The 26,294-nt window shown below is 37.1% G+C and overlaps 10 protein-coding genes across 10 annotated transcripts; 7 read left to right on the plus strand and 3 right to left on the minus strand.

The window, feature by feature from the left end:
- Nucleotides 1-5: 5 nt before the first annotated feature.
- On the minus strand, nucleotides 6-1,517 carry FDP41_007406 (uncharacterized protein; the record flags this gene model as incomplete). The annotated part of the gene is made up of 1 exon (XM_044711148.1): nucleotides 6-1,517. The coding sequence occupies one exon, from the start codon at nucleotides 1,515-1,517 to the stop codon at nucleotides 6-8; it is 1,512 nt and encodes a 503-aa protein (XP_044568942.1).
- A 2,774-nt stretch (nucleotides 1,518-4,291) lies between these two features.
- On the minus strand, nucleotides 4,292-8,487 carry FDP41_007407 (uncharacterized protein; the record flags this gene model as incomplete). Its single annotated transcript, XM_044711149.1, has 5 exons — nucleotides 4,292-7,315; nucleotides 7,371-7,777; nucleotides 7,832-8,056; nucleotides 8,117-8,219; nucleotides 8,290-8,487. 5 exons carry the CDS (start codon nucleotides 8,485-8,487, stop codon nucleotides 4,292-4,294), a joined length of 3,957 nt encoding a protein of 1,318 aa, XP_044568943.1.
- Nucleotides 8,488-8,957: 470 nt separating this feature from the next.
- On the plus strand, nucleotides 8,958-10,706 carry FDP41_007408 (uncharacterized protein; the record flags this gene model as incomplete). Its single annotated transcript, XM_044711150.1, has 1 exon — nucleotides 8,958-10,706. The coding sequence occupies one exon, from the start codon at nucleotides 8,958-8,960 to the stop codon at nucleotides 10,704-10,706; it is 1,749 nt and encodes a 582-aa protein (XP_044568944.1).
- A 268-nt stretch (nucleotides 10,707-10,974) lies between these two features.
- FDP41_007409 (uncharacterized protein) lies at nucleotides 10,975-13,875 on the plus strand (the record flags this gene model as incomplete). The annotated part of the gene is made up of 4 exons (XM_044711151.1): nucleotides 10,975-11,062; nucleotides 11,277-12,608; nucleotides 12,718-13,602; nucleotides 13,697-13,875. 4 exons carry the CDS (start codon nucleotides 10,975-10,977, stop codon nucleotides 13,873-13,875), a joined length of 2,484 nt encoding a protein of 827 aa, XP_044568945.1.
- A 73-nt stretch (nucleotides 13,876-13,948) lies between these two features.
- On the minus strand, nucleotides 13,949-15,829 carry FDP41_007410 (uncharacterized protein; the record flags this gene model as incomplete). The annotated part of the gene is made up of 6 exons (XM_044711153.1): nucleotides 13,949-14,235; nucleotides 14,354-14,813; nucleotides 14,897-15,141; nucleotides 15,238-15,245; nucleotides 15,292-15,511; nucleotides 15,655-15,829. 6 exons carry the CDS (start codon nucleotides 15,827-15,829, stop codon nucleotides 13,949-13,951), a joined length of 1,395 nt encoding a protein of 464 aa, XP_044568946.1.
- Nucleotides 15,830-16,633: 804 nt separating this feature from the next.
- On the plus strand, nucleotides 16,634-17,835 carry FDP41_007411 (uncharacterized protein; the record flags this gene model as incomplete). The annotated part of the gene is made up of 2 exons (XM_044711154.1): nucleotides 16,634-16,714; nucleotides 16,807-17,835. 2 exons carry the CDS (start codon nucleotides 16,634-16,636, stop codon nucleotides 17,833-17,835), a joined length of 1,110 nt encoding a protein of 369 aa, XP_044568947.1.
- Nucleotides 17,836-17,962: 127 nt separating this feature from the next.
- Nucleotides 17,963-19,438, plus strand: FDP41_007412 (uncharacterized protein; the record flags this gene model as incomplete). Its single annotated transcript, XM_044711155.1, has 1 exon — nucleotides 17,963-19,438. One exon carries the CDS (start codon nucleotides 17,963-17,965, stop codon nucleotides 19,436-19,438), a length of 1,476 nt encoding a protein of 491 aa, XP_044568948.1.
- A 236-nt stretch (nucleotides 19,439-19,674) lies between these two features.
- FDP41_007413 (uncharacterized protein) lies at nucleotides 19,675-20,886 on the plus strand (the record flags this gene model as incomplete). The annotated part of the gene is made up of 1 exon (XM_044711156.1): nucleotides 19,675-20,886. One exon carries the CDS (start codon nucleotides 19,675-19,677, stop codon nucleotides 20,884-20,886), a length of 1,212 nt encoding a protein of 403 aa, XP_044568949.1.
- Nucleotides 20,887-21,360: 474 nt separating this feature from the next.
- On the plus strand, nucleotides 21,361-23,325 carry FDP41_007414 (uncharacterized protein; the record flags this gene model as incomplete). The annotated part of the gene is made up of 1 exon (XM_044711157.1): nucleotides 21,361-23,325. The coding sequence occupies one exon, from the start codon at nucleotides 21,361-21,363 to the stop codon at nucleotides 23,323-23,325; it is 1,965 nt and encodes a 654-aa protein (XP_044568950.1).
- A 723-nt stretch (nucleotides 23,326-24,048) lies between these two features.
- FDP41_007415 (uncharacterized protein) lies at nucleotides 24,049-26,251 on the plus strand (the record flags this gene model as incomplete). The annotated part of the gene is made up of 3 exons (XM_044711158.1): nucleotides 24,049-24,974; nucleotides 25,042-25,505; nucleotides 25,554-26,251. 3 exons carry the CDS (start codon nucleotides 24,049-24,051, stop codon nucleotides 26,249-26,251), a joined length of 2,088 nt encoding a protein of 695 aa, XP_044568951.1.
- Nucleotides 26,252-26,294: the final 43 nt, after the last annotated feature.

The raw sequence follows: 26,294 nt of genomic DNA on the forward strand, positions 1-26,294 counted from the left end.
CAAGTTTATTGGTTGATGTTAACAGGTTTATATTTGCACACTCCGAAGGACAACACATCGCCATTTTGGATGTGACAAATACTTAGCCACTTATAGCAAACCAAATAAACAAATCTAACCATTTTCTCCCTCAATTTCTGATCGGAATAAGCATACGCTTGATTAAGCCATTGTTTTGCTTTTTCCACATTGGCCTCAATGCTTGCCTCCAAAAAATAATTGGAGTGAATTCGCTCTGCTATAGACTTGGTGGTGTCAGAATTTCCAAGTGAGTTGATAACTCGAGCCACCTTTGACAATAGCCATTGTTTGTGCTGTTTTTTCCCATACACTTGAGACAAGAGGTCTTTTCTTTCACTTCTCGAGATTTTGTTGTTTTTTTCCCAGTTATTAAAAGCCTCCTTCATCTTTGTAGAATCGCCAATCTCCTTGACTCGGTAGAGATCATTCACTTGATAGGGGATGACAAATGCCTCCTTAATCGACAAAATACTGTCATAAACAATTTCGATCAACTTTTTTTCGAATTGATTAATTTTTGCAAATTTCTCTTCATTCAAACCGAAATCGTTTTGGATGGATTTACATGGCTTTGGATCTTGAAGTATCACTGATCCATGCTTTACAGCATCAATGGATAATGTAAAATAAAAGGCATACTTCTTTCTTTCATCCTCCGACATTTTGTCGAGATACAAATCATTGGTCAATATCGTGTAGAATACACCAATAGTTGGTTTGTAGTCCACAAAGAACCTGGTTTGATCTTTTCTTGACTCCTCAACATCGTCAACTGGTGTTGGGCGTTGTCTCTTCATTTTATAATCTTTTGCTAACTGTTCATAGTCCATACGACTAAATGGTTTGTCTAACAACATGACTAAACATGGGTCAGTGAGAATGCTGTACAAATCACCATCAAGATCTCCTGAGCTAAGGAATTGATGAGGGCCTTTTTTACCTGCGAGTTTGGGAAACACAATGCATTCTCTAACGCTATTCAAGAATTCTTTGTCAGCAGGAGGGGAGACCACGTGTAGTCTTAAAAAATCGTTGGCATGCGCGACTGGATTTCTAAAAACAACTACTGATGTTGTTGCTTTGAATCTGAAGCTTGCAATGAGCACTTGGTTGTCTTTTAAAAATTCAGATTGGTCAATCACTCCCTTAAGATTCAATAGATGTGGATATTTGATTTGACCTTGCAGAGACTTGTTTAACAATCCAAACATACGCTCAACAATAATCTTTTGCTTGATCTTTGGGGCAATAAAAAGATTCGTTTCAATAGGTTCTCTATTTTCAAGTACTGCCCTAACAATCTTTGTTTCATAACTGTATTCAGAATCATCGTCTACGAAAATTCTTTTTAAAAGATACTCTCGATCACGAGCTCCTTCTCGCAACTCATCCAAAGTACTTCTGATAATAATCAATAAAGTAGTTCTCGATTTCTTGAGGTTTGGTGGATTTTCTGCATAAGAATTTGATTGTGTTTCTACTAATGTTTCCAACATACTTTGGTGAAGAGATATTCAACACGTCAAAGTTGTTGTAAATTCTTGACTCTGCAGCAAATTTGACGGTTGATGCTCGTACGAACACCTTCACTTCTGATCCAAGACGATACCTCTTCACAAACAAATCTTTCTACACTGCAGTAGGAATCATTTGAAACATTCCTTTGATACCCAAAACTCTTCCTTGGAGTGAAGTTGCTTGATCTATTTCTTCCTTATCCATTAAAAATTGACCTTCACTGGATATTTGTTTCAAAATGGTTTTAAAGAATTCTTCTTCGATCGCATTAATACCATCAACACCAGGATATTGTTCATCGTCGGTGTTGATGTTCGAGCTTAATATAAGACTGTACAGAGGTTCCGATGTTAAGTCCAACTCTTCCATTAAATTTTCTGTGACCGCTCTTCATGGACTCTGAAAAATTGAATAACAATTTGAAAACATGACGAACGTTTAAACAAGTACTATCAATAAAAAGAGCAGTATTTCCTGAAATACCAGAATTACTAGCTGCAAAGAATGTGTATATTCTTCCATTCTCTAACTTGATTCCATCAATGCAATACTTTTTCAACAGGTCCCTTTCATCGTTCTTTTCAGTGTCACTTTTTTCTTTATCTTCCTCAAAGTTTCTAAGACTGAAAAAAGAGACAAACAACGACTCACACACTACATTAGCACCACCACTCACCTACGAATACCTTATAAATCAAACAGAACTTGGAAAAAAGAGACAATCAGCAAACAACAAAATCACAATAAAATATTCAAAAAAAAAGCCTCAAATGATTCAGCGGTTTTTATTTGCTGTGATGAACGACTACATTTGCTTCTCGGATGAAGTGCCAGCAATAGGTTTACTCTTCCCTTGCTTGATATGATAAATACAATCAACATTACACTTATCGCAACACTTTTTACACATTTTGTATTTACATTTACCTGACACTTTCACCAGATGGCAACCAGGATTTGTTTAAAAATAATAATATTTTACTACTGAACAAAATAGCCTATTATCTTGATGAATTAAAAGAGATCCCGAGAGACTCCATGGAATCCAATACTTGAGAGCATTTACAGCATTGTGCTGTTGTTTTTAGTGTTTGAGTAACCTGCCATTACCTGCCATCCATACTCAAAGTTTGTGAAATTACCAGGTAAACTCAATCAGTCTCAAAAAAAAATTGACAAGTTCTAGTAGTGCTTTATTATCTTGATGAATACTAAGAGAAACCGTGAGATCCCATGGAATCCAATACTTGAGAGCATTTACAGCATTGTGCTGTTGTTTTTAGTGTTTGAATAACCAGCCATTACCTGCCATCCATACTCAAAGTTTGTGAAATTATCAGGTAATTGAAATCAAAATCAAAAAAAATTAAAAGATTCTCTCAATAAACTCCGAATCTTTTGACATACGGGTATCGAGGGGCAACTTGTTAACTCCAAAATCGAAAACAAAATTGAGAAAATAATTCAAATTGAAAGTTCCATTCTGAAATACATCTCGAACGATCCATTTCATATTTCCAAACAACAAAAACATGCGAATTGAAAGAGGGATATGAAACAATTAAAACAAGAGATGATTGTGAAAATTTTTGAAAACACAACCAGAACATCAAGAATCGTCCTGATTTCTTGTCACTCACTGTTCATACAACCAAAGGTTGTAGCGGGAGAGTCGTCATATTCCTGACAGGCATCCCGTCCATATTAATAATGAATAAGAGAAAAGTTTTGAAAGGAGTGTGAGGAGGGTGAGCCATTTCGATGTCCTGTTTGCTTCATCATTTGTTTTAACACAAATCTTTTATCCCAAAATGTCAAAAAGCATGATTCCATGAATCAAAGAACCGAACAAGGAGACTTGGTTGGCTACGGCCATATCACGATGAATGCACCTCATCCCGTCCGATTTGAGAAGTTAAGCATCGTCGAGCTGCATCAGTACTGAGGTTGGAGACAACTTGGGAACCTGCAGTGCTGTAGCCTTTTTTATAACAGTTGAAATCAATCGTTTTTATTCTGTAAAACAAGAGAAGGTTGTTCATCATCATCCCTTTAATCAAACTTGTGATAGATTTATCGGATTATTCTTTCTTTCTCTTTCGTTGAACTGTTGATTTTACTTGCGAAGGAAATACTGTTTTTCCAATTTCAATAGAATTAACATTGCGAAAGAGTTCGTGCAAATCTTGGAAAAGAGTGGTGGCACTACTTCTCGAGGAGCTTGTTACTGATTCTGAATTCTCGTTACTGCGAGATAGTTGTTGTGATGTGGAACGGTTCGACTCAGAGAAAGGACTTGTGTGAGGCAGTTGCATTTTCTATAATTTTTCAATTCGAACAAGTAAAAACATAGATCACGTTTTCAATCGTGAAAATTTTGTGGTACTAAAATGACAAACTGATGGTATACAACTTCAGGAACGAGCTGTGCTGATTTATCTTTCATTTTTGAAATAGCTTCGTCACACACTCTTCAAATGCAATGATGCTTCCTCAATCAAACAGGTTTCTGGATTCAACATGATAAAACAACAAAAGAGAGAATGCACAAAATTAAGCCCTACCTTAGATCAGGGAAGACAATATAATAAATCACCAAGTAATTTTTGGTTTCAAAAAAGTACCATAAATAAATTGACATTGAAAGTTCAACCTTCTGTTGGATTATTAAGGATTTAAAATCGCAATAGCAATCTTTGGTTTTTAAAAATTTTGTTTTGGTACCAGGATATACCTGATATTTCAGAACCATTTAATCGTTTAAGGAGCCCAGACGTTTTAAGTTTGCACGCGCTTCTTTGATAATGTTTTCACATTTCATGAGCTTTTCAATGTTCTGTTGTTGACGGGGCGAGTTGAGAGCTAACTTTTTACACTTTTCTAACTCTTCCTCCAACTGCTTGCATATCTTCTTGTAGTGGTATTTTTCTTGTTTTGCTTTTTCCACAGCAATGATTAATGTTTGAATATGAGAAAGAATTTTTTCCTTAGAGGTTGGTTTTGTGGAAATGTCAATTAAAATTTGATTCTTCTTCTGCTCGCTGGACAAGCTTTGTAGCTTGTCTTTAACATTTTCCAATTCCAACTTTGTTTGCGCAAGTTCATTGCGAAGTTGTGTTACCTCGGATGACGTTGTTGGTAAAGCAGAACTCTTTGCATCTGAACTTAATTTTTCAGTAGCGTGATGAGTAATTTCTGTTTTACCCTTTTCCAAAAGTATAATGTTCTTTTCTAACTCTTTCTTCAACCTGATTATTTCTCTGTCTCTATCCTGAACAGACAACTCAAGTTTCTTAATGGCATTTATAGAGTCACTGCATAACGTTTTGGAATTTTTCAGTTCCGCATCCTTATTGGAGAGCTCTGCCTTGATAACGCTAATCAATGATTGCTTCTCCTGCAATTCCTTTCGAATGTTTTCAGTAACAGCTTCGGACTGTTTCAATTTTCTTTCAATCTCAGCAGTAAAATTTTGTTGTGTGATGAGCTCACTCTTGTGTTTTTCGAGCATTTCCAGTAAATCCTTGTTTTTGGAAGAAAGAGTTTGAACTTGAGATTCATAGATCTTACACTTTTCGTCCGTAGAAGTGTTGTCACCATTGTTGGAGCTAATTATCTGTCTTTGTAGCTCGTTTTTTTCCTTTTTCAAATCGTCAATACTTTTGTTTAAACTATGTACAAGTTTAGATAGCTTTTCTTGCTCCACCACTATGACATCCTTTTCTTTGCTTAGAGATAGAATTTCTTCCTTTAACACACTATTTTCCTTTTCTAGATCTTTTTTAATTTGGTCATTACTGGAATGTTCTGCAAGCTTTTTGGTCAGTTCTGTTGACTTTTGAACTAGAGAAGATATCATTCTGTCCTTTTCGACCAATTGGATGGAATGTTCCTCTTTGGTTTTGTTTAACTCGCTCAACAATTCATTGAACTTTTGATCAGTTGCATGACAGGCAGTTTGTAAATTTTTCAACTCATTATTCTTTTCAACGAGCAATCTTTCCAACTCTAATACCTTATTTGAAAGTGTTTGCAGCTTTTCTTTTTGTTTTTTTGAAGATTCAACTGCATGTTGATATGCCACTTCTAACTTTGACTTTTCTAGCTCTAAATTGTTCTTCTCAATTGAAAGTTGGTCAGTGGATGATGAGGCATCATGCAGGAGAGTGCTAATTTGCTTTTCCATCATAGACTTTTCAGATGTTAACTTTGTAATTATCTCCTTGTTGGTGTTGATCAGTTCTCTCAGTGATTGAATCTCAACCTCATAAGTCGATATTTTCGATGAACCTTCCCTAAGGTTTTGATCCATGTCTTGTACCTCTCTGAGTTTGTTTTCAATTTCTGTTTTCAGAGCAGTATTTTCCTCTTTTAGACTTTTCATTTCTCTGTCCATGTTCAAAATGACATTTCCTCTCTCAGTTAAAGTTGATTGCAGCTTCAACAATTGCTGCAAGCTTTCAGAACCCTTATTTTCCAGTTCTTTTATGGTTGAATCCTTCAAAGCAATGTCGTCTTCAAGTAAAATAATCTTCTCTTTAGATCTGTTGAGTTGAGAGAAGACTTCTGACAGGTTCTCTTTCAAAGATGACTCGCTTTCTATCCAAGTCTTACGGTCCATATCTCGGCAAGACTCCAGCTCCCTAATTTTGATATTTAACGATGAGATTACATTGTTGAGTTCAATGCATTGCATCTTCATTGACTTTAACTCCTGGTCCTTTTGTTCTATTTGACGTAGCATTGACATTTCATTTTCAACGTTTCTCAATTCCAGCGCCTTCTCAAGACCAACAATTTTGGCCTTCAGGTCTTGCATTTCCTGTTCGTGTTTTCTAGCATTATCATTGCTAGCTGAAGTAGTATTCTTGATTCGTTCCTCCATTTCAACCAAACTCTGTTCTAATTGAATCTTCTCTTGCTGTAATTCCGTGTAATGTTTTAGCTCGTTATTATGAGAGGTTTGCAATTCTTCAATTTCTCTCTTATGTTTCTCTCTTTCGTCTTTGATGTTAGCAACTAACTTGTCTTCCTTTTCCTTGCTCTCTAGCAACGCTTGCTCGAGAATGGTAACCTGCTGAGCCAACAAATCGGTGCGGTCTGATGTGGTTTTCTTTTCACTTTGATCAGACATGAGTTTTGTTTTCATGTTGTTCATTTCTTTCTCCATGTTATTAGCTCTGATTACAGCATGATCCAGCAACTCCTGTTTTTCTTTTAACTGAATGTTCAGATGCTCAAGTTTTTCAGAGTATTCCTGCTTGATTTTGTGAATTTCAGCATGGTGAGATCTTTCCAAATCTATTCGCATTCTTTTTTCATGCTCCCAGTTTTCAGTAATTTCTGCTATTTGTACTGCATGATTTTCGACAAGGCCATTAATAGTTTTCTTGAACTGCTCTTCTTTTTCAATTAACAAGCGAGAAGCAACATCCTTATTTATACTTTGCTCGTGTAATAACTTTTCAATTGTTTCTTTCAAACGATGTTCATTCTCTGTTGCTTCCAACACTTGGCTCTGTAGTTTCCTCAGTTGCTGATTTTTCTCTTCGAGTTCATTGTGTTGTTTCGATCTTTCGTTTTTATCGAATTTTGATAATTCTTCGTTTAGAAATGCTTCAACTGATTCAATGTTTTTTTGAATATCTCTAACGAGCTGATTCTTCATCTCATCTTTCTCTCTTCTCAGTGTTATGCATGTTTCTTTGAGGGCATTATGGTTTAGTCTTAGCCTAGCTATCATATCCTCATAATTTTTGGCAAGTTTTCCAACAACCTTACCAAATGCAAGAAATTTTGAGTATATTTATATTATCTCTTTCATAACATACCTGAGAAGTATTTCCAACGCTTGATGGTGGATCCGTGTGAACTGTCTTAGTAATCGAAAAACCAGTCGTTATGTCCATAGTCTTCTTTGCAACTTCAGCTGCAGAAACATGCGGAGAGCAATTTGCCAATACCACTACTTTAAAGTTTCCTACAATAAGTTCATTAAGAATATTTTTAAATAATAAATTGGATTCTGTTGTCTCCCCTCTCAACACCTCTGAAATGAGGTGTATATCTTCCAATGTAGAGTCGATCAAAGTGAGATAAAATCTCTTGGTTCGATCTTTATCTTCGATTTTGACGGTGTAGATGATGGTTCCTGAAATGTTTTCAATTTGATCCTCCCTGAGAACTATCTTTAAGCATTCATTGAGATCTCGCAAAGAACTTATGGTATTTGATTCTCCTTCATTATATTGAATCAGAGGTCAAAAATTTGCAGACTTTTCCGAATACTTACGCTTTTTCATCAATTCAACCGAAGAACCATTTCTCACCTTATTCACCGATAATGTAAGGGCATATTTGTGTTCGAGAAGAAACTTTATGCTTCGGAACAGAAGGGCATCATTAGGCCCAACATCTTCACTTTCCCAGTTCCTTCCTCCAACAATGGAGAACGATCGTCCGCTGTATTTTCCTCCACAACTGATAAGAATGTTATTACATCCAGTGGTTATCGACTCTGATCATTGATGGAAAACAAATCAATCTTCTCAAATTGAGCCTTAAGACTGTAACCTACCATTCAACATTGGTAATCCAAGCGAATCAAAGATCTGTTCTGGAGTTGTACTCATGGGGAATACTTTATCAAAATCATATTTCACTGGCTTTTCAACTCCGTACTAGCAAGTTTGATTGGTGGAATCATATTGTTAAGGCTTGATCAACTGGTGCTACTACTCCTCTACTAACCTTTAATAGAACATTCTTCAAAGATTTATGGAAGGCAACACTACATTGAGCCTTCTTATCGCTTTCATCGTTCATTTCATACTTGATGAAGGGTCTGAATCTGCAAAAACGCATCACCAGCTCCGAAGAAGGTATTGAGGAGATCGCTTGATTCGTCATTATTTGAGAGGAGTCATTTTCTCCAACTGCACCGCTCATTTTTTCTTTCAGCCAACACCTGCGATGGAGGGCTTTCACCTCGGATTCCAGCCTTTATGGTTATGATTTGATAGTGAACCACTCTAATTCTTGAACAACATTCAACAAATGAAAGAAAATTCCTCCCAATTCTATTAAATTGAGAGAACTCATGAGAAACATCACTTAACAAGTTGACGGATGGGCTGTGTGTTTGTTTTCAATGGTACGGATCCGTTGTGAACTGTTATTAACAACTTGCTGAGTTGGAATTCCTCCTGAGAAGTCATTGAATTGTAGTTTCCGAAATGAATGATAATGTAGTGATCTTGCTTGGCCAAACAAGCAAAATTTAGTGGTGATGGCTGTTGCTGAGAGTGCAGAAGCATTCTCTTGTTGTCAGAGAGAAAAAACATCAGCAATTTGCGATAAAATATTCTATAACCGCCAAATTTTCTCCTATTGTAACGGAAAAGCATTCATCATCCACTATGAGCATCAATAACAACAACAAGAGGAAAGCCGATGCTATCGAACCATCCTCTTCCTCCATCCAATCCACAGGCTTTTCTAGCCAACAACAATACAAAACCTATTATGATATTGCCAAGCCGTATCTAAAGAAGGTGAAGCACACCGAATTCAAGAAGGAGGAATTTGATATGCCTCGTTTCCACTGTAACTATTGCCAGAAGGACATTACTTCTCTCGCTAAAATCACTTGTGCCGAATGTGAAGAGTTTGATTTGTGTGTGGATTGTTTCTGCGTAGGTGTAGAGACTCAACAACACAAGAATGATCACTCCTACAAGGTACAACCCAATCTCTCACGCACGTCTCTCATTTCAAGCGGATGGACGGCCGAAGAGGAGCTTTTACTTCTCGAAGGTATCGCACACAATGGCCTCGGCAATTGGCTCGACATTGCTGAACATGTGGGTAAGACCAAGAGCAAGTACGATTGCGAGATTCACTATTGGACCTATTACGTGGATAAGCCAATCGCCAAGAGGAAGGCTATGATTGAAAAGTTGAAACGAGAGCAAACACTTCACCAACAACAAGCATCCTCTTCCGAGTCAAGCACTCCATCAACAAATCAAGCACAACAGGAAGATGTTCAAACACTCCTCAACAAGCTTTACACAGAAAACGTTGATGAAGATGGACACTACATACCCGTCCCTGATCCATCAGCACCATTGATCCAAGAGAAGAACCAAGTCATGACCAAAAAAGACATCCGAAAAGATGATGATGGTGTGTTAATGTCCATTAAAAAGGAACTTGGTATTCCACAAATCGATTTGAAGAAGATATTCGAGGAGAATTTGAAACGATCGGCAAATCCTCGATTCGTCATGGGTACCATCTTGTCGAGAGAACCTCAAATTGCTGGAAAAGGAAAGGGAGCCTATCAACAAGGAATTGATATTGGTTATTTACCTCTGAGAGCTGATTTTGACATGGATTATGACCACGCTGCCGAGGAATTGATTGCCGAGATTGAAATTGATGAAGAGGATTCTCCTGAAGAAAGAGAACGCAAGTTGAATTTATTAAGGCTCTATGAATTTCGATTGAGTGAGAGAGAACGCAGGAGAAAGTTTGCCATTGAAAGACAACTTGTGGATTGGAAAAAGATTAGTAATATCGAGAAAAAGCGACCGAAAATGGAAAAAGAGTTGTATCAAAAATATAGACCTTTTGCAAGATTTTTGGATAATCAAGATGAATTCGAAGAGTTCATGACTGGTATTATTCAAGAAACAAAGATTAGAAATAGAATTCAACAATTGAAAGAATATAGAGCGAATGGTCTCACTTCACTCCCTCAATGTGACACATTTGACAGTGACAACAAGAAGCGCGAGGCAGATTCCGAATTTAAGAAGGCTAGAGAAGGAGGAGTGACTCCAAAAACACCAACCCCTAAGCGCAATTTTGATCATCTAATGGGAACTCCAAAAGATACCAACTCTGTAGGAATTGAACTACTCTCAAAACGTGAACGAACTTTGTGTTCAGAGTTACACATTCTACCTAGGCAATATATGCTTATCAAGGATACCTTGACTCGAGAATCTCTTCTGTCTGGGTTTGTCAGCAAGAGTGCTGCTTGCAAATTACTAAGTGACATGGATAAGGATCAAGTGAAGAAAATTCATGACTTTTTTGTTGTCAATGCATGGATTAATAGTGCCCCTCAAACCCCATCAGAAAATCCAATGGTTAAATAGAGAATTCAACTTTTTAGTAGTTAGGACTGAGTATCAACCATCATGAAAGAGTGTTTTCACATCATCATCATCGTCAGACTGAGGCAACAATGAATGCTCACCACTATTCAGGCATTCCAAGAGGAGACGACGTACGTGCCTACCTGAATGAATATTAATACAATCATGTGTCATTCACGAACGCACGACACTTCACACGTGTGAATAAAAATCTTCGGTCAAAACAGGACCTTTTCGGAGTCGAACTCCTTGTTGGGGGTGTGAAAAAATGTCTCAAGAACGAGAGTACCTACTTCAGAGTGGTGATGGTGGAGGAGGGTCTACAACCACAACAAATTCACAATTTGTGCCGAATGGTATGTTTGTTATTATTTCCATTGTCTTCCGAATATCTTCCGAACACGTTCAAATGAATGATTGAAATTACACAAAATGACACCACTTCTTTCCTCAACAACAATTATGAATAATTAATATTGACTCATTGAATCTTCACAATCATGACAACGACAATGATGGTGAATGAATTCATAAATCAATGTTTTTCTCTTCTCACATGATCAATATTAGATGTTCTCTATCAACGAAGATCACAAACCATTCTAGAATCGGAAAAAACAGAAGAACATGAGCTACATGATGCCGATGACGCTGACAGTGAAGAAGAAGATGACATGGTTACTTTTAAAAACGGAGTTCCCATCAAGAAACCAATTTTGCCCAATTTCAAGAGAATGACAAAAAAAGAAATTGTGAAATTTTCATTTAGAACTTCAAAAATTGTCATTCTTTCTCTCGCATTTCTTGCTTTTGCCATTATTTTCAGTATATTCCATTCAGTTCCAACACAGAGTACTTTGCATTACATCTCTGTTGGAGAAAATCAAACAAAATTCATTGAATTTTCACACGACAGTCCTCAAGATTTATTGACCATTCAAGTGGACATTCCTATTGTTGGAAATGAGCTCATTTATGAATTGAAAAAGGAAACCGTTTCTAAAAAGAAGAATCAAGATTGGAAATTAGATTTTCAATTACAAAGAAATTCTTTTGCAACATTTATCGATGAAGAAACAAAATCCGTCTCATTCAATTATGAACAACAGAATGAAGAGGAACAACATTCATTCATCAATCTTGTGAATCAAACATATTCATTGGAATTTGTGCCATTCATGAATGAAACGATTATTGTACCTCCTCATGATAATCAAACGAATCCAGATAAACCTCATAACACCGATGAAGATGAATCTGAAATTCAAGAAATCAAAGGAAAACACACCTTTTACACAGATTATTCACAATTGAGTTCAGAAGAAAAACATAATGTCACTTATCGATTACTCATTTCAACCAATTTTCCACAAAATATTACATCCTCTTTCACCATTCGAGTCAATTTTCAACAACAACCTAATTTAGCGAGATATCAAGTCTTGTTGGCTGCCTTAGTATTATTATTTGTCTATGTGTTGATCGTATTTGAATTAATTCATAGAACATTGGCTGGAATGGTTGGTTCTTTTTTGGTTCTTTCAGTTCTTGCTCTTGTGAATAGAAAACCAACTTTGGAAGAAATTTGTGAATGGATGGAATATGAAACTCTTGCATTGCTCTTTGGAATGATGATTATGGTGGGAATTTTCTCAAATACTGGATTTTTTGAATGGACAGCATTGATGGCTTACAAATTATCGAAAGGAAAGGTTTGGCGATTGACCATTATTTTGTGTTTGTTTACAGGATTTGTTTCTGCATTTTTGGATAATGTCACAACTATTTTATTGGTTACTCCTGTGACATTGAGATTGTGTCGAGTTGTGAATATTTCACCAATTCCAATTATTATTAGTGAAGTTATTTTCAGTAATATTGGAGGAACAGCCACTGCAATTGGTAAGTGTGAAATTCCTTGTTGATGGGAAAACAACATTCTCAATCACTGAATAACGTTTATCAAACGAAAATATTAATAATAATCGAATAATAATAATAATCATGACAGGAGATCCGCCAATCGTCATTATTGTGAATCATCCTGGAATCAAAGCTCTAAAAATTGGATTTACAGATATTTCACTTTTTTTGGCGCCATGTGCTCTGATTGTAGCGTTTTTCACATTCATTCCAGTTCGACTTCTCAATTGGAAATTATTCAAACAAGCTCCACAAGTGGACAATGAACGAATTCAACGAGAAAAAGAAATTGAAATTTGGGAATATACTCTTAAAAAGACTCAAGGAAATGGAGTTGAAGAAAATATTGTGAAAGAAAGTTTACAACATCACATTGTGAACTTGAAAGCTCAATTACAAGAATATTTACAAAAGAAAGGAGTTAGTACAAACACACAGCTTTCTCCAAAGGAGCTCGCCAAACTCTCTCAACAGTATTCCATTCACAATCCTAGACTTTTTATTATTTGTTGTTCCATTTTAGTAATTGTGATTATTTTCTTCTTTTTAGAAAGCTTTATTCATGAATATGTTCACGTTGGATTGGCAGAAATTGCAATAGTTGGAGCAATTATTATGCTATTATTGAGTGGAATTGATGAATTGGATGAAGTGATTGAAAAAGTGGAATGGTCGACTTTACTCTTTTTTGGATCTCTTTTTATTTTGATGGAGGGATTGTCACAATTAGGATTAATTGAATATATCGGAGATTTGACTTCGAGTGTGATTAATCTTATTCCTGCTGGTGATTTGAGGTTGTTTGTAGCTATTACACTATTATTATGGGTTTCTGCGTTTGTTTCTGCTTTTATTGATAACATTCCATACACGACGGCAATGATTCCTGTTGTGTTAAAGTTGGCAGAAGCTCCAACGAGTTTACCCATTAGACCCATCTTGTGGGCACTTGCACTCGGCACATGTCTAGGAGGTGAGTTTTACATAATAATTGAGAATTTTTTTAACATGATTGTGATAACTGTTTTCTTGATTCTTGCAATACCATATATCACATCACCTTAAAGGAAACGGAACGCTGATTGGTGCATCAGCAAACGTGGTCGCAGCAGGTATTTGTGAAAATAAGGGTCACAAAATGACGTTTATGGGATTTTTGAAGCTTGGATTCCCTTGCATGCTTCTTTCCATCGCAATTTCGAATATTTATCTTGTCTTTGTCCATATTGCTCTTGGAATTAAATAAATATTCACACTTCTTTCATGAATTGTAAAGAATTTATTACATTGAGTGTTGTTGTATCTGTGAATGCAGTATTTTAAATTACGTGAGCAGTGAGGATTTCAAAAGTGAATTGTTTCTTGCTGAGTTGTTCTTTGACGAGTTCAATATGTTCAAAACCTTTGGTTTGGCATGTGATAATGGTTGCTGTGAAACCAACTGGCACATTTTCAGTTCTTTCGTGGTCAACTTCTCTAATGTTGACTTTCAATTCACCAAGCAGTGTCAACACTTTAGCCAATTGGCCTGGAACATCAGGAACCACCGCTCTAACTCTAACCAAACGACCACTTTGTGCTAAACCTCTGTCAATGATATCTCTCACTTTGATTTTAAAGGTGTTTTGTGCAATAATAAGATTTAATTTTCCAAAATGATTTTTCATTAGTCATCATGCAAACATTATTGATTAACAAAAAATTAATGTCATCCTCCTACATACCTGTTCCAATATCCATATTTCCTCCCGAAAGAATAACACAAACACGATGAGAAGAACTGTTTGGTTTTGTAATTTCAGGTAACTTTCCAGACAATAATGCAGCCACAGCAGTAGCACCAGCGCCTTCAACAAGAGTCTTTTCTCGTTCGAGTAATACGAGAACTGCATGTGCAATTTCACTTTCACTCACAGTGACAATGTCATCGACGTACTTGTCAACAATTGGGAATGTTAAATCTCCTGCTCTTTTCACAGCAATACCATCAGCAATGGTAGATTTGTATGGAACCATAATGGCTTTTCTTTCTTTCTTAGCTGTGATCATGGATGGAATGTTTTCAGTTTGAACACCATAGACCTTAATTTTAGGGTTGACTGTTTTCACTGCAATGGCTGTACCAGAAATGAGACCTCCTCCTCCAATTGGACACACAATGGTATCGATGTATGGAGATTGTTCCTATAATTATGAAAATGTTGAAAATGAAATTGGTGACTGTTCGTTCATCATCATCGTCAAAATTTGTCACGCAAATAACGTACCAATAATTCAAGTCCTAGTGATCCTTGTCCGGCAATAATGTCATTGTCATTAAAAGGATGGACCAAAACTCTATTTTCTGCGTCCTTAATTCTCAATGCTTCCTGATAAGCGTCATCAATGGATTCTCCAATTAACACAACTTCAGCTCCATATCTTCTAGTTCCTGCCACTTTTGCAAGTGGAGTGTTTTCTGGCATGCAAATAGTTGCCTTAATTCCGAGTCTCATTGCATGATATGCAACCGCTGCTCATTTATGAGACAATTATTAACATAAATTGAATTAAAGCGTCATTTCACATATTCATGAAAATATATGGAAACTACAGTTACAATAATTACCTTGAGCACTATCAGAATGTTACTTAATTTCTGAAATTTTTCTCTAAAACTTACTGATTTCCTGCAGAAGATGCCACAACACCACGTTCTCTTTGCTCAGCAGTCAAAGATGCCAATTTGTTAATGGCACCTCTTTCCTTAAAGCTACCAGTCATGTGCTTATTTTCATATTTTAAATGCACCTTTCTTGGATGCAACACTCCTTTTTGAAGTCCGAAAATTTCTTGTGTGAGAACCATGGATTCCTGTAATGGAGTTGGTGGAAGTAAAGGTCCTTTTTGGTCCAAAAGACAAGGATAATGACAGGATGATTGTTGAGTCCATAATGAATGATTGGTTTTTATCAACATTCGGTATCATCAAAGGATTTGTTTGTAAACATATTAGAATGTGCCACATTTCAGAATAAAAACTTACGAATTCTTGCAAAGGCTTCTTCAATATCATAGAATGTAACATGAGAAGTGGATGCCAAACTTCCATCTTCATCAGGTGCTACGTATTGAATCTCTTCAAGAGGAGCAGAATTGTTCATACTGTGATTATTATTACTTTGATCCGATGATGATGATGATGGATGAACCACTCGCATGGGATTTGAAAAAGTTGTTGAGAAGGAACGTAATGATGATGATGAATAACAACTCGACCACAAGCCTTTGCTCTTCTGCTGCATGAAGTGAGAGGCAGCTCTCAACGATCGGGATGTATGATGAGAGAGCATGATGAAAAGTTAATAAAATTCTTGAGTGGTAGGTTGATGCTGATAATTGGTGTGTGTTTGGAAGAATGAACGGACGAATGTATGAACAACAGAGACTCCAGAGGAGGTGAAAGGAAGAGAAAAGTTCAGTTATTTTTTCGTTTGTTGTTATGAACTGGAATGAAGATTACAATTAAACTGGACTGTTAAATCGAAAAATGGCTAAGGTTAATATGAAAGATCCCTTGTACCCATTATAGCCTCCTAAATTCAGAAGATCATGAAAATGGCAACTACGCTAACCATACCGAAATTGTTTCATGAGAAAAATAAAGGAAATTTCCTTCTACATCATGATAATAGTCACCACTTTGGTGGAATCTCGTTCTCGAAGAAACTTCAACTCCACCAAATATTGACTTTAAGAAATTTCTTCGGGCCTTATAAAAAAAATTCGTTGGTCGTGGTTACACTTTGTTTTTAAGGAAAAAAAGATCTTGTGACTCCACTTTGCTCGGAATCGGAATCATCATTATCCAATTCATTGAGACTCCTTTCATCTTTATTCATTTTGTAAATAATATCGTCCTTGCTGTTGAAAATTCTATATCTCTTTTTCCTGGTGTTTATCTCTCACGAGATTTTGTTCAATATCATCCCATCCACAACAACACATCATTAAGATCATATAAAATGGGAAGCGCAGTTTCTCAGGTCTCCCAAACATCAGTCCCAGCAAAGAGGAAGAGGCCTAAACAGCGCAAGAAGAAAGATGTAGGTTTCCGAGAACATAAGTTTAAGGCTCATCATCATTCTTAATATTTATTTATATAATTAATTGTATGATCACTCGGTGATCCCACCAGCTTCAAAAAACATTAGAGGGTATTTATGGGGACGTTCTGACGAAAGAAGAAATCACTCAATACTTTAATTTATATTCATCACCGAAATTAATTGAGGAATGTTTTTTTGATTTTGAGACTTTGTATGAAAAATTGCTCGACGAGAATGGGGAAGTCCGGAAATTGAAAGTTAATCTTGCAGTCATCAATATTCAAAAGTGGACTGAGAGCAAGCTCAAAACAATGGTGGTTTCTAACATTTTGAGGGTGAAAGAGCGAGATACACTTGGATTTGGTCTAGTTCATGTGGCCGTGTTATTGGGACAACATATTGTTCATTGGTTCGATGATGGCCTTGTACATTTAACGCCCATCAAGTCAGGACATCCCAACGTGGCTGTTGAAATTGGAGAATTGGACATTGAGGAGAAGAAAGATCAAGAAAAAATCAAACAATTTTGTTATGTGATTTCAGAGTACAACACAAAAATGGTGTACAATAATAGAAGTTGTAACTGTCATCACTTTGTTAGAGATAGCATTAGTGCACTGGAATTGGATTTCTCATCAATAATGAGAGGTCAGTTAGGATCCTATTTGCGGCGGGTCAGAAATGGAAAGCTCGTCAATGAAAAAGAATTCAACAATCCCATAACCAATGAGAAGGTTGTCTTCACCTCGCACAGACATCTCGATGAATATGTGTTTCGCCTTTTATCAGAAAACCCAAATTTCAAAGAGGAACATCCTTACGATTACATGCTTTTGAAAGCTTTCGATCGAGGTTTTTGGATGGGTCATTTGCGAGATCGACATGAAAATGCAAAGACGGCAAACGAGGATGCCACCCCTGTTTGGAACGAAGTGTTTCTTCCTCTCTTTCGGATTGACCCAACGATGCATTTACATGGAGGTAATGACAAAATGATGGTAGAGTTTGAATTGGAGGAAATAGAGAAGGATCTCACAAAGCAAGATCATTACCACTCAGTTGTAGCTTGCCCATTTGGAGATCCTGCACGCACTGGTTGCTTTTTACCCTTTGATTAAACAGCATTAAGTGAGTCCACTGAACTCGGTTTGGGAATACCCACCAGCTGGTGGGTCAACTGATCCATCTTTGCATGATGGCTCTAAAATTAGAGGAGAAAGAGTTAGGAATTCAGCCTCAAAAAAAATGAGTCCTCCACTCGTCAGTGAACCATCAAGCGACCTTTCAACAACATCACACTCCATGGATGGTGTGGTGAGGTATGTACATGATGAACGCCATCATCTTTACAAGTTAACATGCACACGGGACATGTGCTTTGAAGTTATGACATATCTGGGAACTCAAGATCTATTCTCAGTGATGCTTTCCTGTCGCCAATTTCATGACTTAATTCATGCGAATACTGTTCTATTGAGGCCCTTCGCTTTGAATGGTATTAGGAAATGCCTGTCTCGGCTCGAGAAGTATGAAGTCCCATGCTTAGCTCTGCTCGATCATTTTGGTGAAAACTTCTCTCAAGAAGTATTCTTTGGTGTGTTGGTTCAAGCGATGAACACAGCAAGTGTAAATGTGCTTTACACCGTCTTGGATCGAATGGAAGTGACAAGCACAGTGCTACGTCAAGCTCTCTTGGAATGCAATCAACGTTCTCATCCTATATATCGAGCTCTAATGAATCATCCCAAAGTTGAAGGATTGGTACCGGAAGTGGTTTCACTCCTCATTCACAACACAGATTTCTACGAGCTCGAACGGTTACCTCTCGATAGTATCGATCTTTCCATCTATTTTAATGAACTGTTGGAAGATCATCCTACTTTTTTTTCCTCACATTCCTCACTCTTGCACCATCATTGGCAACGAAGAAAGGATCGACATCTCATTGTGGAAAGGTTTGCCAGAATTTTCTCTGGAATTAGGATTGGTGTAGAATGTAAAGTTGTTCTCGATTATTTAGAATTGATGAATACGAAGGAACGAGCCATGCAAAAACAGTTTGTGATTGAACAATCAGAAGAATTGAAATTGGAATTATTACTTCGACAGTCTCTCTTTAAAACATTTGGTTTAGATATTTTGAAATATTCTCTCACTCATCACCACCACAATGTGGTATTGAGGTGTTTGACATTGGACCCACTTAACATGTCTCAGGAGTTGGATATGCAACATTTGACATTGGAACTTATTGTTCACAGACAATATTTCTGGTTAGCACAATTAATTCAACTTTTCAAAACAAGTGCCATTGAATGGATTGCAACCTCACCAAGAAATTACTTACGACTTGTGTTTGAGCAGGCTGTTCCTCTTGGTTCCAACAGCAACTATTTTGGTGTTTTTGACACACAAATACAAGAGAGAACCAAACGTCAAGAATCCTCTTTGAATTGCCTCATAATCACTGTTGCAAACTTATTTCCGGAAATCGATTATACAAGGAATGAAAACGAGCTTTTGAGGAAGGCTGCCTTACTAAAGTCAGATATGATTACAACAACGTTGAAAAAACTGCAGGAAGAACAATTAAAGAAACTCACGAACGAGCAGAATCGTGATACGTCTAACCTAGAGGATTGTATCGATGATGACTTTCAAAAGTATGAGGTGTTATTACATGAAATTAATAATACGAGAATTAATGATGCCCGTTTTTAACAGTGTCTTGTCACCCAGCCTCAACAGAGGTTTGTTTAGAGAAATAGGGCATCATTTACTTCTTCAAGATTGTGATGATCACATTTGGAATGTTTAAAACATTACACTATTAATAGTGACAATATTTTGAAACATTACTGATATGACAAGTCTACAAAAGAGTCAATTTGGTTTGAGAATTCCCAACGTACAGACATTGAAGAATTTGAGAGAAATAAAAGATTGTACATGAAAAAATGAAAACAACAAAACAATCTTTTCGAATCCTTTGGCCCAGTCCATCTTTCCAATCCAGGGATCAAAAACGCTCAACCCTGGATGAGTGGTTAAGCGGAAAACGAATCTACGAGGACAAACGAACAAGAAGAGTAAATGTTCCTCCTCTCAGTGATAATGCATGCTTAAAGCAGTTGGTAGACACCTCGTACATGTGTTACGAATTTATGAAATATCTCACACCAAAGGATCTCTTTTCATTGATGCAGTCATGTCGAACCTTTTATGAAATCATTCATCAACTCAAATTGTTGCGACCCGATGCTTACAATGGTCTTTGTATTTGTGAAGAAAGATTTGAGTACTACAAGATCTCTTATTTGAATTTATTGTACAATTATGGACAGCACTTGTCACACAGCGAGCTTCTCTTCCTTTCGGACAGCTCTCTCCAACACTCATGTTCTCAAGCAATGGACCTTATTTTAGGGTGGCTGGACATTTCTAGCCCAGATATCTGCCACATTCTTATCAAGTATGACAATCGAATGAGTAGTGGTGATGTGAATCAAGCGATGGAAACGTTTATGCGACACCCTAAAATACAAGAGTTAACTTCTGAAGTAGTCGAATACTTAGTTTCAGAGCAGCGCTTCTCCCTTCTTGAGAATTTACCATCTGTTGATTTCGCATCTTTCTTTCAAGAAATTTTGGAGGTTCAACCTAGTTTCTTTGCCACGCATCCATCCATATTATTTCAAAGGTGGAAACAAAGAAAGGATAGAGATCTCATTGTGAAACATTTTACTTCCATTTTCAGAAGAATGGAAGAAAACCAGGAGCTTGACGAGCTTGTCCTCGAAATGATGAACAAGAAGGAACGACAAGTACAAAGAAAGTGGGTGGTTGAATCTCTCTCACAAGAATTTCAAAAATCCTTATTGAAAAGAAGAAGTCTTGTCCTGGAATATGGTGTTGACATTATGATGTTTTCTCTCAATATTTCTCGCCATCATATGGTTATCTGTTGCTTAAAGGTGGATCCTGATTTATTTTCTAAGGAATTGGATTTACCCAGACTTAGCATGGAACTTATTGACAGGTGCCGATATTACTTGCGCAGAATTAGTCAAATTACTCAAAATGAAAGCTATTTCAGCAGTTGCATCATCTCCAAGAAATTATTTGCGTTTTATTCTCCAACAAGCTCATCCTCTTGGAAAAAGAGATAATTACATTGGAAGACGAGATATTGAAATGTGGAGCCGACGTGAACACCAACAAAAATCTTTGAATTACCTTATTGAAACGATTGGAAAACTATTTCCAAACATTAATTACCTTAAAAACCAAAACGAAATTAGAAAGAAGGCGGCTGCTCTTGGTTCATCTGAAATTTCTCAAACAATCACTCGTCTTGAAAGATCGTTCATAGAGTATGTGAAGCATAATGGCACAGAAGTTGAAAGTGAAGATGACTCTTTTGATGAGCAAACCATCCTCTTGCTCCGGTTCAGATGCGAAAGGTTACACATGTTGAGAGAATAAGAGATTTCGGGGGTCTGTTGTCAACTACCAGCTCTTCAATCCCAAAAGAATTCGAAAATTAAAATGAATTTGCGGCAATGATTTCTTCATTTATTGTGTCAACATCCTAAAACGGTCAGCAAACACGTTTAAATATAAAACCAATCATTTTTAAAAAAATGCCAGCAAGCACAGTGTGGATGGAAAAGGTCTTCTCGATCGGCAAGATATCGTCCCATTTATTTCAGAATCATCGTCTTGGGACATTATCATTCAATAGTGTTGGATGTGGTGGAGTATTCGTTCGTAATTCTAAGGTCGGTCGGAGTAATTTATTCATGAATAGAAATTCCGACTTGTATGCCAATCCATCATGTTGTAGATGGTATGATGATCAAGAATATTGCAACTCACATCAGCGACTCTATCATACAAATATGAAAAATTATGAAACAAACAAAGAAGAGGAAACTGAAATGGAAATTTGTGTTAAAAACCTTGAATTGTTGGAAAAAAAAGTTTCCGAGATTATTTCAAAAGAATTATCAAGCAGTGGCAATGAAGAAGTAAAGCGAACCATTCAACAAGCAAAAAAAAAGATCGGAAGTGATGTCTTCACTCTCGTCTCAATGTTCAGCACCGTATGTCGATCTGAAGGTGAGAATTTGCCATCTCTTCAATTTATGAGAGAGTATTTGAGAGCGATCCGATTGTGTTTGAAATGTGGATTGCGAGGATGGATAGAACTGAACACGAGTGATGAATTTTTAACGTACTTGATTCGAGAACGAGAACGATTGTCGGAAATTAATGATGAAACACCCACTGTGCTTCCTTTCATTGTTGATATGATCAGAAATGAAGTGATCTCAGAAAAAGGCACGAATTCAGCAAAAGTTGAAACTCTAGATGAAGAGGAACCTGATTGGCTTTTTAATTATCTTCTAAATGCATTCAAAAACTCACCACTTCTCACGGCCTACGCGGAAAATATTAACATTTGCCAATTTATTCAGCAATATCTTGCGGACTACGTTTCCATGGGAATGCACATTATTTCGAACAGTGACCTGAACCCTATTGAGACTGTTAAAATGGAAGCTGAATTCTTTGAAGCAGTGTTTTATTGGAGCTATTACGTTTGCTCCATCAATTCATTTGTCATTGAAGAAAACTCACTCGCTCACATGAAGAAAATATGTGACCAGTATGAATATTGGAAGACTCAAAATAAGAGTATTACATTCAGAGATCTTGGGACCGGCGTGTCGATATCTCTAGATTCTTGTATGGAAGTTGTGAGAGCGGTAATAGCACTCTGTGAAAACAAACCTACGGAAGCCGAACAACATCTATTGTATGCAATTGAAATTGATCCATCAAATATTCATGCGCAAGGGCTTTTGGCACGAGAATGTTCTTTCGCAGTTCATCCTGAAAAGCTTGAAAAACTTGCAGAAATTCAAACAGTTATTTCTAAAATTAATTCTATCATTGACACTGTTCATAATCGACAACTTGGTGGTGAATTTCCCGATCAAGAATTGCCTCCGTTCTCTGCTGACACCAACATTAAGGCCAGTTTACTATTGCATGCTGCCTCACTGGTTCCAAAAGAAAACAAAGCTCGCCTCGAACTCATCAAAAAGTCAAGCTCAACCTTTGACTTGTCAGATTTGTACTGTAAAATTCCTTACAACATTGTGAATGCCTATAATAGAATTAGAATTCTATATAGCTTGGAAAAGTATGAAGAAACATTCCAGGCCATCAATGAAATTCTTGGCATAAAATTCAAACTCACCGAAGATCAATTGAGAGATATCATCATCATGATGAATATGTCTCTGATTGAACTAAATAGAGCTGAGGAATCGATCAAACTCCTAGAGCCTTATATTAGAGGTATGCCTTATGATTTAGAGTTGCGATATTCATGGCTTTTCACACATGAAACTCTTGTCCACCAAACAACAAGTGCACCTCACAAAAAGAAACACGCCATTGCCAACTGTGTGAACGAATATCAAAAACTTCTCACTGCCCTTAAAAATTCACCTTCTTCACAAAATCTCCAAGATCATATTTCATTCATTCAAAGCAAGTTACAGCAACTGAATACGGCATGGAGTGCAAACAATTAATCCAATGTGGCGCTGCCAGATGTTGACAGAATTAAATTTGGATTCAATTTACCCCTTGAATACAAATTGAAATCAAATCAGGCACTAAAATCAAATAAGCGAGTATTGGTTTTGTTTGAAACATCATGGCACGATGGTGAAAGGATATCTCTTCGAGATACAGGTCTGATGTTCATGAATGTGCAGCTACAGTGTATCAAACTGCAATAATTTTAGGTTCATGAAGTAAATGTATTAATGTCACACACACATGTTTAGAGACATCACCAAGACATCATCGGTCGTTCATGGATCTATTGATGCGGAATAGTTTAATGACCGATGATGTCTTGGTGATGTCTCTAAACATCATCCTAGCAGTGGCGAAAGCCCCACCAAAAAAATTCCCTCCACCCATCAACTACGGTCAACCACCACAAGAACAATCTGGCCTGAGAGAGAATAGAGCCTCATTCTCGAGCTTGGGTACAATCATTTGACGAATTATCATCAAAGTTTAGAAGCAACAACACAGTACTTGGTTGTTGTTGGTTGTTCCATCCATTTGGAACTGAAAATTGCAACAAAATAGCTTGTAGTTTTTATCAAAACATCAAGACCGAAACATTATTTTTAAATCACTCACTCACATTTGAGTAGATTACTCAATCCGTAATAGTAGTTTTTATTTGATCAACTGCTCGACCTCTTTCATACAAACTTGATTTTCCTTTTGAGCCAACCATGGGCAATATTTCAAGCCAAAATTCAATCTTTCTCTCGGACAGAGATGAAGAACCCAAGCCACCTACCAATCCGTCGTTTCATCCCTCAGGATCACTCTCACCCTCCACGCAAAGCAGATCGAGAAGGCCACCTCGGGAGGAAATATCTCCTGAGATGGTTGTTTTACAGAAAATAGAGTCTAGCAAGATACTCGCCGCAAAGTTACAAAATCCTAACGACAGAGACAGATTAGTCCACCAACTTTCTGACGAAACAGAACTCAAGAACAATTTTCTTAACCTTGACTTTGTTTTACAATATTTAGAGAGAGAAAACCTTAGAAAACAACAAGATGATTTCTCAAATATTGCAGCTTTACGACAACGTTGTACTAGGCGCCAACAGAATTCATTGGGCATTCCTGGAATTGTAGTGACATCTGCTCCGAGAGATTCAGAAGCATCTGAATCCACTGGAGATGCTGTGGACCACATCATCGAAGAGGATGACTCTGAAAATCCACCTCCCAACTTACCTGAAAGAGTGGAGAATCCATCGCTTGCAACCAGAGCCACAAACTTATATAGGGCCATGAGAAGGTCCATTGGAAGATCGATTGGATCAGAGGCATCTTCTAGTCATGACATTCTCCCAAACGGTTATGGAACGTCAATTTTAGATCCAGTCTTTTCTACTCTTAATCATTCTTGTGATGAAGGATGCAATGAAGAACTTCCAGAAGAAGAGCTCCAAGAACATAACTTGCTGGATGAAATTACATTTAAGGTTAAGCTTATCCTTGTTGATACACTCAAGACTGAAGCATCAAAGAATGTTAGACAAATCATATCTCCCATTTTGGCAAAGATGGACAAACTTCCTAACCATGGAATATTTCACTCTTCTATATCAATAGGTCCTTGGATTTTGGAGTTTACTGATTGGTAAGTATTTCTTGCTCAACGTTGTATCGAACCAATGTCTAACTGTCATCTTTCTGGGAATAACAAGTGGGTTATGCATACCAAGAAAGATCACTTCCAAGATGGCCCTTCTTTCGATAGACATTGGAGAAATTAAAGGATGGACTGCCATAACAGAAGCTGTAAATAGAATCGCTCATGTTGTGTGCAGATGGAACACTCAAGTCTCTTATTCAAGGAACAACGTGAGAAAGGAGTCCATCATTTTCTCAAGCCCTTCTTCCCAACTTGCTGTTGAGGGCCAACGAAGAATTTCAGATGCCTTTTACGGCTCCTCACTTCCATCAACACCAGAGCACAGTACTCCAAGTAGTTTGAGCCCACCTCTTGGAGGAAGCGCTACGCTCACGGGTGTTGCACAAAATTTTGTTGGATCACTTTCATCCAACTCGTCAGCCTTAAGTACAAGGCAGAGCGATCGCTCGTCCTTGTCCTGTTCACAACACCCTAACAAACACGAACAAAAAACTGTTGGAAACTGTCAAGACTTTGGTAGGTTTTCTTGAGATGAATTGTGCAAATTCTTACAACCTTTATTAGTCGATGAAGTTCTCGAAGCGTTGGAGATCACACCAGTGTTTTCAGAGTCCATGCACCAATTTTTACTCAACCTTAGAAACCGAGGTGACAGCCATCTTACGATAAAATTGGACGATCCGTTTCTTGAGAAATTTGGGCTTAAAAACAACGCATTCAATAACATTAAGGAAATGCTTGGATCCGCCAAAGCTGCAGAGAAAACCAATTCTTATCATGGAACTCCACCAGTGACCAACGACAATTCACGAAAAAGAAGCAAGAGTGATACTCCCAAGTTATTGAATCCAGATCCTCTCTCCACTATTGAAATCCAAAATCACTGTATGACATTCCATACTCACGAACAGCTTGACCTATTTGTAAATTTACTGCTTCAAAAAGATCCTCAATTCTCTCGAACCAATCCTCAAACGTACGACTTGCTGAAAGCATTCGATCGAGCTTTTTGGATCAAATACAAATCTGCCATTCTCTCAAAACCCAATATGCTTGCAAACAACAAGGTTTTACAGCAAGAAACACAATTAGAAATGTTGACGACAGCTCCTCTCAATATGCAATCCAAAGCAGTGGAGTTAGCCAATAACATTATGGTATGGAATGGCTATACCGATCAAAGAAGAAAACCACATCATCAATGTCTAGGTTGCCCCTTTGGTGATCCTTTCTGTACCATGTCATTCATTCATATCGAGTAAATATCTGATGAATGTTGATGATTGGAGTTGTCAACTTTTATAG

The sequence above is a fragment of the Naegleria fowleri genome (genome assembly GCF_008403515.1).
Source record: "Naegleria fowleri strain ATCC 30894 chromosome Unknown tig3, whole genome shotgun sequence".
Taxonomy (NCBI): Eukaryota; Heterolobosea; class Eutetramitea; order Acrasida; family Naegleriidae; genus Naegleria; species Naegleria fowleri.